The sequence below is a fragment of the Argentina anserina genome, chromosome 2 (genome assembly GCF_933775445.1).
Source record: "Argentina anserina chromosome 2, drPotAnse1.1, whole genome shotgun sequence".
NCBI classification, from domain to species: Eukaryota; Viridiplantae; Streptophyta; class Magnoliopsida; order Rosales; family Rosaceae; genus Argentina; species Argentina anserina.
In genome coordinates, this window is record NC_065873.1 from 11,804,334 (window position 1) to 11,818,654 (window position 14,321).

Here is a 14,321-nt window from a genome sequence, read left to right on the forward strand (position 1 = left end):
TAATTTTATTGAAGCTTGTCTATATTTTATAGATTAATTCTAAAGAAAAAATGCTTGCTTACCACATACCAGTCGTTCACTCGCATTGCTAGTGCTTCAATTCAGTCCATGTCCACCTGCAAATGCACATGAATGTTGATAAAAAATTAGAATAGAAAGGGTAGGAGGGAAGGAAAACTTATTTGTTAAATGTATTGACATTAAACAGTGAAATAGTTGATCCATAATGAGAAAAATTACTGGTACAATACACTCATATTCCAATTGTAAGATGTAGACGAAACTATTCAACCATTTAATTAATTCATCCCAGATATCATAATTGTAAGATGAAATAAGTATCAATTTTACAACTGGAAAATGCAAAATACCTCAAAACAATTCACGAATATTTCCAATCAATATCACTAGAACAGCTGACACTGTACTCCAAACACTAGCCATTATAGTCATCATGCCACAGAGGTGCTAAGATCAGCTCCTGCATGAAACAGATAGCAACAAGAATATCAAGTCATACTCTAGTGTAACAATTTTAAGGACAAGCAAGCTTCTGTACTCTACAGGGACAGTTAAAAAAAAGTTGTGGAAGAATGAATCATACTTAACGCATCTCTAATTGCACTTAAGACATGAAAAAGGAGAAGATGAGAGAGTAAGAATTGTAGTACCAGAGGATTAGGTCTGTGACAGTAACCAAGCATCATCAGCTTCTTATACTGCTCGTATATATCATCTTCAGGAGTCATCTCTCCAGGTTGTTGAGCACCAACCCCCAAATTATCCTTCTTAACATTACCTGCCATTATGGGACCAGATATACAACACGTTTATAATAGTTAAATGTAATAACAACACCCAAACTTCTGGTTTCAATCACTAGCATATATGAACCTTGAAGAGATGCAGGTGGAGGCATTTCATCTTTAGAATTTTTAGGTTGTCTCCTTCGCTCTTCTTGTGCTGCCTTTTTCACATAGTATTCCATCATGGCAATTGGATCAGAACTTGTTGACGCACTAGACTTGCCTAAAAATGGAGGTATAAATCATAAGTTCAAGAAATGAAGGGAAAACAAAAGACAGAAGTAAAAGTTCTACTCAATTAAAAGCCTCTGAAACATCAAGATAAATGAACAGAGTAACCAACAGTACTTTCAGACCCTGAGACTAATTAGGTATAGCAAGCAATTACAAGTAAGCTTCGGTAGAAACACGGAAACACAGGCAAATATTCAAAATAATTGAAGTACATCAACAACTCACAAGAGCAATATCCCCCCATTACGTATTAAATGATTCTTAAGGCAAAAGTTCAAGGCATGAAGTGTCTCCAATGAAGAATGTGACTAGAGCAACATAAAATGTTACACCACACACCTGTCCTTCCCAGTGAAGTTTCCATATTGGATCGTTAGTGGCTTCATACATGTGGTTGTATGGATTTCACCAGACATTAGATTCTGAACCCCAGACTCCTATGCACTGTTTTGTATGACCAGTACGTAGAAGAACATGCCAGGGCTTTCATTTTAGTATCACTTACCATTAGATCTACCAGAAGAAAAAGGCAAAAGGCTTCGGCGCTTCACTAAATCTATCAGACATTGGACTAGCATTCTTACTCCCCAACCACAAAACTGGTCTCAAATTGAAATCACTATATACGTAGACTCAACCTACATATCAAACCCCAAAGAAAAACCCATCTCATTAATCTTAATGACTTGATCGATCCTAACTCCAATCTGCATGAACCCTAAGAAATAAAATCGACCAACATTCAAATCTAAACTCTTTCATCAATTGAACCCATCGGAATATCCGTGGGCTCATTCGAACTAACAAACCATAAGAAATGAAGTGAAACTGACCATGGCCAAGTCGCGATCTCTGGGGATGAGGATGGGCGGTTAGCGGCTGTGATTGTAGATCTAGACGAGATGCCTGCTTGTTTCTTCCAGATCTAGAGAGAGAGAGAGAGAGAGAGGTGGAGAGAGTGATCTGATTTTTTATTTTTTAAATCATATATTAGTATTCATTAAGTGATCAACGGTGGATCTTTTTACATTGTCAGATTAATAGTGAAAGAAGAGCCCACTCGCATGCTATTTCGACACCATCAATGGTGGCTTTGCAAATAAAAAATCCATGGGAGCTATTCACTTCACTTAAAACACACTGATAACAGTGATGGAAAATAAACCCACTGCTGGGAGAAATCAGTGTGATCTTGTTCTAAATTCACACTGATGATTATTAGTGGCTAAAACAAGAGGTTCTATTGGGGAGATTTGTAGTAGTGGCTGACATCCCAACTTTGTCTGGCTTTGTGTGTCCTCCTCTCGGCGAGACCGGCCACCCATCAAGACCCTAACTTCAATGTAGCCTAGAGCCTTGCAGCCAAGAACCCTGGTGCTCCACTCTTCGCCCATCAAAACTCCTCGACGCCTAACTCCGATTCTCGGATCTTACCTGCCAACGTCAGACTAGCACATCGCAGCGGTCCTAGCCTTGCTTACGAAAAACAAAGACCCTCGTCATGGCGGCAGCAGCAACAATCCTAGACCCGGATTTCAGGAATCCAACCCGACTCGGTTGAGAGGATTTCTTACCTTAGTAAATTGGTAATTTGGGTCATGGTAAATTTGCCCCTAGGTAAATTGCTTTTAATATATGGGTAAAATATAATTTACAATTACAGTAATTCTTTATTGTTTTTACTGTTTTTCTATATGGTTTATGATACTAACCATATGTTATTTCTTTTTTGTGAAACTCATTGCGTGACAATACGAAATTAGATCGTCAGTTACTTCATGATGTATATTCATGGATTCAAGTATGACGGTTGAATAAGTATGAATTGTCTTTCATCGGGAACTTTCAACCTGCCTTTCCTTTTCAACCTAATTCTTTCATCGGGTGGTATATAGGGATATGATTCCCTTGGTACCGAGTTTTAGGAGAGGCTGGGAGTACGCTGTTACCATTCGTAGTTGTTGTGTGTAGCTACATGTTTGGAAAAAATGGGACAAACATCAGTTTGCGACAAAAATTTTCATTTATACCATTAGTTTGTGACGGAAATAGTCACTTATACCATTGTGACAAAATTTGTCATGATTTATTAAATTGAGTTACCATACTTTAGGACTTACCTACAATTCAGTACTTAGAAGTTGCAAATTATCATGAGTGAATTGATTATATTGTACGTGTTGTTTTAATATTTTGAGTCTTGTTCAAACATTTTCTGGTCTTCGGACCTGGTGATGACAATTAAATCGGGAACCAAGCCTTTGACCGGGTGATTGGTTAAGATCAGTTAGAGTTGTAGTCTTTCTGCCGATGCACGGCATGCGGGGTAACCTAGTGGGGTTATCTGGATCTTATGGGTGCATTTTTTAAAAGGGAATTTAACTGTGTGATCGGTTCGATTACTCGACATCAATATTAACCCTATAAGCATCGTCAGTAATATAAAGCAAGAGAATATCATTCACAAACTAGAGATCCACTAGGGCAAAGAATCACAAACATTTAACAACGAATTCATAATAGATGAAAAGATTTATGGATTATAAGTATAAAAACAGAAAATAAAACCTAAACTAATATATAAATGTGATCAACCAAATGACACAAACATCACCAAATAAAACATCACAAGTAGCTTCGAAATCATAATCTCATCCTATGCAAATACCGAGCCTTAGCGGACAAGTATTGAGTGAAAAAGCCACAACCTAATGCCAAACTAGATTACTTAGCACATCCCTAACTCGAAATATGGTCTGGTAATCATATCTTAGCGCTTAGAAATTACAAGGTAACATGTAATTCTCAATCTTACCACTTCATTGATTCATCTCTTATCTAATTACTTAGCGCATATTAGATAACAAACGGATCATGGTTAATTCCTAGTGATTACTAACAAGTCAAGCATGTCACTTACTTTAACAAGTTAACAAAAACACTTAAGAATCATATATGCAAAACAAACTTAGCGCCTTGAATCACATATAGTTAACACACAAGAAAGAGAATCATTAAATCATTGAATTATAAACTCACGGCATCTACATAGAAATCATAGAAAACAAATCAGAACTACTTTACAACATCTTGCAAAATCGTAAACTACATAAGAGTATTCCACAAATTCAGAACTAGTCAAAAACAGAAACACAACATCACATAGAGTATTCCACAAACTACATAATTCTGCCGAGCCCACTTGACCTCTAAGTAATGATTCGGTCATATCTCTCTATAGGAATAAGATATTGATTTGATTCCAAATCCTATATAAAATAGACTCGTAGAGCTTTCCATCCATATAAGTCACATCTTCTAATTCGATCTGAGCTGTCCAGGGGAGCCCGTCAAAGTTGGACTACGAATCCTCACAGCTTTCTGATTCTTGCTTGGATTGAGCTTCTAAGTGCATATCTTATTCTCCTTGATAATTCTTATTTATATGCACGAAAATATCTTCATATACACCTTGAAAATCCATCTCCAACTTGGTTTTGAAATCCAACTCACAATAGGAAACCATCAATACCGCACAGCCTCTCCTTATCCTAATAGGAAACTGATTTTCAGTCTCTCCTCTTTCCTTGCGCAACTAGGATTGCTTTCATTCTCTAACATAAATTTGTCTTTCCTAATAAGAATAAGTACATTAGAAACAAAGAAATAGGAAATTATGAATCCTACTCGAACAAGGAATCATATCTCAACAAGAATTCTTAACACTTAGCACGATTTTATCATCAATTCACTCATAATTGATATAAACTCTACCTAGATACTTATTCATACAAAAGAAACTAAAACATACTAAATAAGAAGTAACAAAGAACAAGAATATGACATATATACTTTAAGAACGTGACACTTTATGCTCCTATCACTGTGTTATATTTGTATTGGTTGTTGAGTTGTTAAATTCCCAAGTCATGAATTTTGTAATGTGTTTTCCCTTTTGATAAATGAATATTGTGTTTTAAAAGAAAATAAGGGGAGAGTATTTGTCTTGGTTTTCAAGTGAAGGTTCTATAGTTCCTGTTGAGTTGTTGGTTTTGCTTATTTACTTCATTTTGTTACATATTTATGTGATTTCTTAAATTATACATTTATGCAAGAAACACTACTAATTATCATGCATTTTTACAAGTGTGTTATGTGAATTTTAAATGTCGGTGCTTATATCTTATAAGCATATTTATCTTGAGTTTAAGTTTACTCATACGAGCTTTATAAGCTTACCGGGTTTGTTGTTTACAACTTGGTGCACCAATCCATGGTGTATGGTTATATGTGCAGTGGAGATTTTCAGGTTCACAATAGAAAATGTTAGAGATTTTGAGTTAGATGTAGGAGTTTTGTAATTCTTGTACTGTTTTTAGTGAGCCTTTTAGGATCGCTTAAATTTACTTGTTGCTTAATTTTACACTTACATATTATTTGATTTTGATTTGAGTTGTCATATTTTTAAATTTGAAATTTTAATATTTCTAAAGGTCGGGGCGTGTCATTCTTAGTGGAAAAACAACAATAGTTTAACTTATAGACCCAAAGGACCAACAATCTCTAAGCCTAGGACGTGATGGACCCAGCAGATCCTAGATTCCCTCTTGTGCAGAACCTTCAGACCAACGTGAAGACTTTTCGTTGTTGTCACAAGGAAGAGTCCATGTCTCGCGGGCAGAAGCCCTTTAACCACTTTGATGCCGCCAGATCCAAATGAAGCAACATGCAGGGGCCATAGAGCCCCTTCCTGCACCTACTGCATCCTTGGTGTGTCTCACAACATCCCTAGTCCATAGCCGCATTCAAGATTGCAACATCGTGCATTGTCAGAACCCTCCCTTGATGTTACCCACGATCCTCATGCCACTGAAGAAGGGAAACACCAAGCAAAGTCGCGCACCACTATCAAAATTCAGATCCTGCCAACCATAAAGGGGTACTCAAAACCATTCTCGTCCGACAATGACACGATCGGATGGAGGTAAAGGTGAGCGGCGACATCGACAACCGTTGAACGAGTAGTACAAGCACGAGCGTAGAGGCAGAATATACTTGCTCTCGATGTATGTGGCTAGAGCAGCACATACAACGTTATCCTTATCAGACCTGTTTTAACGTCACTGCCCCTGCATGTTGCTTTATTTTAAAGAGAAGTCATTTTTCTTCTTTTGGCTCCAACAACTCATGCATAGCACCATAGAAACATGTATGAATGGCTAGTGTCTTATTATAACTCGTCATGAGCATCCTTAGAAAACCACACCTCGTTCACCAACTATTTTTCTAATAATGACATATATATGCTCATATGTGATTCTATTTACACTTTTAAATTGTTATTTGTACCTTTCCAATTTTTCGATTTATGTTTGACGTACGTTTTAAACTCATCCAGAAAGGTCGTGTAAGGACAAATATATTAATTAAAAGAGAAGAATTTTTTTCTACCTTAGTACGACTTTGTCTTCTTTTATTTTTTAATTTTTCACAACATTTTCTTCTTTCAAACTAGATTCTTCATTCAATTTTTCAAACTAGTCTTTGTTGTTACCATTTAAAGGCAAGTTGTTTCCATCTTCTCTAACGAGAAATCCTAAATACGGCTACTATTCTAGGGAAGAATGAGAGAGAATGGGAGAGTTCAACCGTTCTAAAGTCTATGAAAAGTTACAGTAGAGAAAGATATAGGTGAAAGGTATAGTGGTTAATAAGAGGAGATGTATTTTAAGTTTTTTTTTTTATCAAAGGAGATGTGTTTAACTAAGTTATTTTCAAAAGGTTGAAAATAATTAGGAGATGTAGTAACTAATAAGCAATAGAAGCACAAAATAGCAATTTAGGAGATACAAATTAAATAATTCGGTTAAAATAGCAATTTAGAAGCACAAAATAGCAATTTATATAATTCACAATTCTTGAGAATGGAATCGCAAGGGCACGTCACTGAAATCCAAAAATTACCACTCTCGTTGCGCATGCAGAAGATTTAATTTTTTTTGGTCCATTCAGAAGATCTAATTTAGAGTTAACTTTATTTTTTGAAAATCAACGCGAAGTCTTGTATTTGAACCGTGGCAAAGTACGAAACAATACAAACACATTCCACCCTCGCAGACTATGATAGAATTCAGAATACTCAAAATCGTAAAGCTAGATTTCTAACTATTCCTATACTGAATCTCTAAGGATAGGCACAATAACTAAATAGAACTTATTAGCGGAGCTAACTTATTCATCAACCAGAAAAACCAATCAAGTAGAAGGCCCACACCCATTAGAGTTGTCCTTAGCAATGTTTGGCTCCTCCATTCCATATCCACCCAAGATGAACCAAGGCCGAGGCCTAACCAGCATAGTGAAGCCCTACCAGCGGTACCGCACAACTCTCCGGTGACCGGAGATGCCACCACCACCTCGGATTCTCGCTCAGCTCCAATCCTTAGCCCCCTCGTCGGTCTCAACCTCTGCAGCCACCGCCGCTGCTTTGGAACGAAGCAACCCAAACTGACCAAACCTGGCCCAGAGAGGTCTGTCCCCTCTACAGCAGCTATGTCGGCGCATCACATCCACCCGACGCGCCATATCTACTGTCAACTTGTTTTTTTAATAAACAGTAATTTTTTTTATCAACGTTGAAAATTTTAATTTAATAATTTGGCTCTAGACAATAAAATTGAGGTATAATGTACCCTATTTTTGCGGCTGTAAATGCAGTGTTGAATTCGGACCCCCTCCACGCCTCTCCCGGGCTTTTGTTTATTTCCCGTTTTGAAAGGGCCGAAGGAGACAGAGTCACTGAGAGACCTTCTCGCCCTCATCATTCGCTCAACGGCTTTTAACTCCCTACAATTTTGTAACTACCCTCTTGACATTGTCTCTCTTTCTCGTTCAAACCCTTAAACCCGACTCAAATCCTATTCCCACATCTCAAGCAAATACCAGACGCACGCCTCCCATTTTCTCATAATTTGGGTATCATCATCTTCTCCCCAATTATTTTCCAAACATGTTCGATCTATTCTTGTGTATGTGCCCTCTTGTGTGATTCTCTTATCCAAGATCATGTGCATGTTTCTCAATTTCTTGCAGATTTGGTTTTTTCTCAGACTCAGAATCCCAGGAACAGATCAGAGCTGATATGAAATTTGCATTACATATATAAGTTGCTGGAATTGTAATTGATTTAGACATGCAGCATAAAAAAAGTCAACTTATTTGATTGAGATGGGTGCATTTGAATTTATACATTATGTATTAACTCGTTGAAGCAGACACTATTTGTTTACACTGGGATTCTTCTTCTACAAACATACTTAATTGTTTTGCTTCCTTTGTACTGAGTTGAAACCTTCTCGTGTGTTTTGAACTTGTGATATACATGATAACTGTGCTATCATATGATCATGTATTGCTTACTCGATAATGGTCGATCAGGAATAGACAAATGGAGACAAAGTTTATGTACACGTTTTTCCAAGAAACAATGATCAATGTATCAATCTGTTCAACAAATTATCAACAACTTTATGGCATCTTGCATATTGGGGCTTATTGGAACAATGTTTAGGTGAAGATTGGAATGAAATGTTCAGGTACTTAGGCCAAAAGGGTCATTGTTTGGGGGTCATTGGGTTCTTTTCTGCTTTCACTTAAACAATTTTTTGTTTTACAGATTGTCCGTTCATGACATTCTGCCACTAATTATATTCCAATTAGTTTAAACCGTTCCACTTAGTTTTAAAGGTTATGCCATAATAGAGATTTTTTTTTACCAGGAAAAAGTAGAAGAAGGGTTTCTGTCATTTGAATTAGGCATGTGAAATTGTAAATTGATTGACAGCTGATCACAATATTGACTTCCAAATGCTATGGTGTTATGAAACAGGTCCTAACTCAATCTCAATTTTTAAGCAGCTTTCCACAGAAAAGACATCTTAACATCTCTAGATCTAAGATTGGAAGAATCAATTTGTATGAACTGGTCGCTAGTTCAAGACATTTACAAGTGGCCAGCTTGTGTCATTCATTCACTGCTAGCCAGCACAAATTGAAGGTATTATATGTTGCCTCTTGAATCCACTGAGTGAGTTGCTTGAACTCAAAATATGAGTGGAATGGAGTTCAGTGATGGTTTTGTTTCAAATGAGCATCGGGAGCTCCATCGTTCTGCTACAGAAAGTGCAGATCCATTATCTGTTTCTCCACTGAACATTGGTAACAAGTCTCCAAGGTCCCTGAAGTCTCCCACATCCCCAAACTCTCCAAGGTCCCCAAAGGTGCAGGGAAAAAGTGGAAACACTAGTCCTCTTGCGCATGATAGGCAATCACATTCTTCTGTAGATGGGCGTCCTAAAAAGGGTAAATCACACTTTCTGTAATTTTTTTGAAGTATGCTTAAGGTTTTCTTTTTCAGTTTAAATTGAGCTTTAAGAAGCACTAAAGAACTAGAATGTAGATCATGTGAAAAACTGATGTCTAGTGGTTGCACTGTAGTGTAAAGATTGCCTCATCAAGTTAATTGATCTCGCAGCACTCAAAGAAATATTCAAAGGCATCTACTGCTATCTTTAGTTAATGATATATAAATGTTTTAAAGAAATTTGTTTTCTCACCTCAATAGTGGCTAATGGCCGTCAGTTTTGACGAAGTTAGTCTATGCAGGTGGTTCTGGGGGAAAAGGCACCTGGGGAGGGTTACTTGATACCGATGACAGTTACACTGTTGACCCTAGCGACCCAAATTTTGATAGCAGCGAGGTAAAATTACTAAAAGTTCAACCACCCTCATATAGAATTCTCCCCGCTTTCCGGAACATATGCAACTCTCAATCTTTCTTATGAAATATTGATGTATTTAATTTCTATTCAATAATGTTATCACGTTTAATGTTACAATCCCTTTTACAATTTTGAAGAAAGATCGTGTGTTGCAGGAATGTGAACAACCAAATGCAAAACCTGAGAGTCAGGATTTTGAGGAATACAAAAGGAAAGCAACAGTAATAGTGGAGGAATTCTTTGCTACCGATGACATTACCTCTACAGCGAATGAACTAAGGGAACTTGATATGCCTAGCTATAGCTTCTATTTTGTAAAGAAGCTTGTTTCTAAGGCTATGGATAGGCATGACAAGGAGAAAGAAATGGCTGCCGTTCTTTTATCTGCATTATATGCTGACTTCATTGATCCCCCACAAGTTTACAAAGGGTTCTGTAAATTGGTAGAATCTGCAGATGACTTGATTGTGGATATACCTGATACCGTTGATGTTCTTGCATTGTTCATTGCCCGAGCTGTTGTTGATGACATACTTCCTCCTGCCTTTTTGAAAAAACAGATGAATTACATACCTAAGGACTCAAAAGGGGTTGAAGTTTTGAAGAGAGCTGAGAAGGGCTACTTAGCAGCCCCACTCCATGCTGAAATCATTGAGCGGAGGTGGGGAGGCAGCAAGAAGAGAAGTGTTGATGATGTTAAGGCTAGGATAAATAATTTGTTGATAGAGTATGTTGTCAGCGGTGACAAGAAAGAGGCTTGCAGATGCATCAAGGAGTTGAAAGTTCCTTTCTTCCACCACGAAATAGTTAAACGAGCTCTTGTAATGTCAATGGAGAGGCAGCAAGCTGAAGGCATGCTACTCGATTTGCTGAAAGAAGCTGCTGAAGAAGGTTTGATCAACTCAAGCCAAGTATCAAAAGGCTTTGGTAGGATGATTGACTATGTTGATGACTTGTCGCTCGACATACCAAATGCTCGGGGAATATTACAGTCATTGATCTCTAAGGCAGCATCGGAGGGATGGGTGTGTGCTTCGTCCTTAAAGTCACTCTCGCTTGAGCCAGGAAAGCCATCTTTAGAAGATAGTGTTGCCAGAGCTTTCAAGATGAAGGCTCAACCTATTATTCAGGAGTACTTCTTGTCCGGCGATATCTCAGAGGTAAACAGTTGTCTAGAGTCAGAGAACCGTACTAGCTCGTCTGACCTGAATGCTATTTTTGTTAAAAGACTGATAACCTTAGCAATGGATCGGAAGAACAGGGAGAAGGAAATGGCATCTGTTTTACTGTCTTCTCTATGTTTTCCAGCTGATGATGTTGTAAATGGGTTTGTAATGCTGATAGAATCCGCAGATGACACGGCTTTGGATAATCCTGTTGTTGTTGAAGACCTTGCAATGTTTCTGGCTAGAGCAGTGGTGGATGAAGTTTTAGCCCCACAACACTTGGAAGAAATTGGAAATCAGTGTGTGGCACCTGATTCAGTTGGGAGCAAGGTTCTTAAAATGGCAAAGTCATTGCTAAAGGCTCGGCTATCTGGGGAGCGAATACTAAGGTGTTGGGGTGGTGGAGGAAGCAGTAGGCCTGGATGGGCAGTTGAGGATGTTAAGGACAAGATCGGAAAGTTGTTAGAAGAGTTCGAGTCTGGAGGTGGTGTTAGAGAGGCCTGTCGCTGCATGAAGGAGTTAGGCATGCCATTTTTCAACCATGAGGTTGTTAAGAAAGCTTTGGTGACCATTATGGAAAAGAAGAATGAAAGGCTTTGGATTTTGCTTGAGGAATGTTTTGGCTCCGGACTCATAACAATGAACCAAATGACCAAGGGGTTCGGAAGAGTTGCAGAATCATTAGATGATTTGGCTTTGGATGTTCCTGATGCTCAGAAACAATTCGGTCATTACGTTGAACGAGCAAAGACTGCAGGGTGGTTGGATTCTTCATTTTCTTTCAGCAAATCAAATGGGACCTGCTAATTAACAGGACTTTGTATTTCATTACCTGATCATATAGACGTGTGTGTGCATGCATAAGCACTCATAAGTTTTATACAAGTCCAATTGCAAACTTTCCTTTTTGGCCCTTTTCTTTTAATCATGGCTTTATATTTTAGCTTCTGAGTGTCGAGATTATCTTTTGCTTCCTGATATCCTGTTTTTCAGGTGCCCCCTCCAATTGACATTTATCAGTTTAAGAGAAAGATCTGCAAGTCATCAAATGTAACATTCCAAGTCATGTTGTGGTAGTCAGTTAATAATTCTGCTCAGACATCTAGTACATGCATGCATTAATAACTAATTTGTACATATTTCATGAAGAGTGTCTTTCAATTATTCCTGCCCAAAGAGGCAAAGATTCCAATCCCAGGTTAATGCAGGCTGCTTCTTTGCTAAAGAAGACTTCCTGGCCGGATCATCTTGTATGTACCTCCATATCTTCATCATCAGCTGCATTTACTTCTGGAACTTGGAAAAACAGTAGCAACTACTCATCTATATTTTCAATAATCTAGTCCTTGGTTTTATTTTTTGGCTCTGATCGAGAAACTTATAATTCCCTAATTTAGAATGCCGAAACAGGTCATTCGTGTGGAGAATTATAAATTCTACATTTTTTTTAAATTCCCTCATTTTTGTCTACATCTAAACACACTCTTAGTCTTAGGTTTGGAATGGTGCTGCTGTTTATGAGTAACATCATATCTAAGCTGCCTCCGATTGGTATAGAACTCAGACAGGCTCGAGGCTTTCATATAGGTCAACTAGAAGTCTGGATAAACGTGTTATGCGTCTATGAAGATTAGAAAGGATATTTTTCATCCTAAGAACTACTTGCCACATTGACAGAAATTTACATGAAGGAGTCGAGGCATTAATTAACTGAACCAGATAAGTAAGATTATAGCCAGCACAAATTTTGTTGTCCAGAACATAAGATCGCGATTTGCTCCTTGGAAACAGGATTGAGAGTAAACTGTTAGTGAACCACAGCCTAGCCATTTGTCCTACCAAAACTAAATAGGCTTCCCTTGAACAACTTTCCACTTATAAGTTCAGCCATTTGATATATATGGGGCGCTGTTGAGACATCTCTCTGAGGAACAACAAGAAGTAGATTTGTCCTTTATCTGCAATAGGCTTATGCCCCTCAAAAACATTTCATGAAGAATCTCATCCATAGCCCTTTCTCCCAGTCTCCAGTAAGGTAACAGCTATTTTTCTACCTTCCTACTCGGTCTAATGCTAGTGGTAACTGTACTTTTTAGTTCAGTTGTTCTAACGTTGAAGTAAGTAGGCAACTATTGATGACTTATAGACTGCAATACTGCATATATAGTTTACCATGCATTATTGAAACTTGAATAATTTTGTCTTCAAAAGTAGACAGAGTGCCGAAGGACTACTAATTGGCTGGAGCATATATACCGAGCATTAATATTGATATTTTTCAACCTATGAATTGCCTACTGATCAGGGTGATTTTCACGTGTATTTGCAGCATTTCTTCTGCTGTGATGTAGATTAAGTTGACAAAATACATAGAATTTACTTATAACACAATAATGAACAACCTTTCTTAATTAAGCATTTTGCATAAGAGGCAGTAGCATTTGAGCCTTTTGAGGTAATAATAACTTCACTTTACTGGTGATCAAACTAAAATTTCACTGAAGGAAATAAGTCAAATAATTAGCTAGATGGTAGGTCGTTAATTAAAATGTATATAATAAACCCTGTAAAACATCATCGTTAGTATAGAATAAGCATGAATCGTTTAGCTCGGGGAGTCAAAAAGACCTCAAAACTTATCATGTTATTGAGGGATTTGAGTTGGATTATAAAACTACTACTGAAAATAAATCCTAAATTACTATTTACATGATCGACTTCTCTTTAACAAACTTAAACCAAATTTAACATTACATCACATAATTACAAATTCGAACCTATCATGCATTCTAATTCAACCAATTACATACTTTTTAGACACTAATACAATTAAAGCCTTAGGGGATCATCTAATCATGCAAGATTTCAATTAATATTTAGATTGACTTAGGGCCTAATCTAAATTTGCATGCAATCGAATTCAATAACATTTAGAGTAGAAATCAAACAAGATTACATTTAAGCACCAAATCTTTGTTCACTACACCACAAAACAGATTTAACAACGTGCATTACATGTTGTCAAAAGTAATTAACAACATTCAGCGCATGTTGTAAATGTTAAAGTCGTTAAAAGTCTAAATAGTTTTAACAACGCGTTTTGCACGTTGTGAAAAAGATAGCATACACGTCGTTGTAATCTTATAACAACACAGTTAACATGTTGTAGTAAGTTTTTAACAACATGCAAAATTTAGGTTGTATTTTTTAACAACATTCGATGCATGTTGTTACAAATTTTCAACAACATGCCAAGTGTGCGTTGTACTCTTTAACAACACACTTTACATGTTGTTATAAGTTTCTAACAACATGCAAAGTGTTCGTTGTACTTT

At 37.3% G+C, this 14,321-nt stretch overlaps 2 protein-coding genes across 3 annotated transcripts; one reads left to right on the top strand and one right to left on the bottom strand.

Moving 5' to 3' along the window:
• Positions 1-369: 369 nt before the first annotated feature.
• Positions 370-1,967, bottom strand: LOC126785419 (SURP and G-patch domain-containing protein 1-like protein). 2 transcript variants are annotated; one of them, XM_050511107.1, is made up of 5 exons: positions 1,874-1,958; positions 1,380-1,484; positions 895-1,029; positions 672-799; positions 370-481 (listed from the first exon to the last, which is right to left on the bottom strand). In XM_050511107.1, the coding sequence occupies exons 2-5, from the start codon at positions 1,402-1,404 to the stop codon at positions 437-439; spliced, it is 333 nt and encodes a 110-aa protein (XP_050367064.1). In that variant the 5' UTR covers positions 1,405-1,484; positions 1,874-1,958; the 3' UTR covers positions 370-436. The 2 variants fall into 2 exon arrangements, with proteins under 2 accessions (XP_050367064.1, XP_050367065.1); XM_050511108.1 differs by lacking the exon at positions 1,380-1,484 and having other exon boundaries at positions 895-1,019; positions 1,874-1,967.
• A 7,181-nt stretch (positions 1,968-9,148) lies between these two features.
• Positions 9,149-11,829, top strand: LOC126785389 (MA3 DOMAIN-CONTAINING TRANSLATION REGULATORY FACTOR 2). The gene is made up of 3 exons (XM_050511067.1): positions 9,149-9,401; positions 9,705-9,799; positions 9,976-11,829. The coding sequence occupies exons 1-3, from the start codon at positions 9,149-9,151 to the stop codon at positions 11,791-11,793; spliced, it is 2,166 nt and encodes a 721-aa protein (XP_050367024.1). The 3' UTR covers positions 11,794-11,829.
• The last annotated feature ends 2,492 nt before the right edge of the window (positions 11,830-14,321 follow it).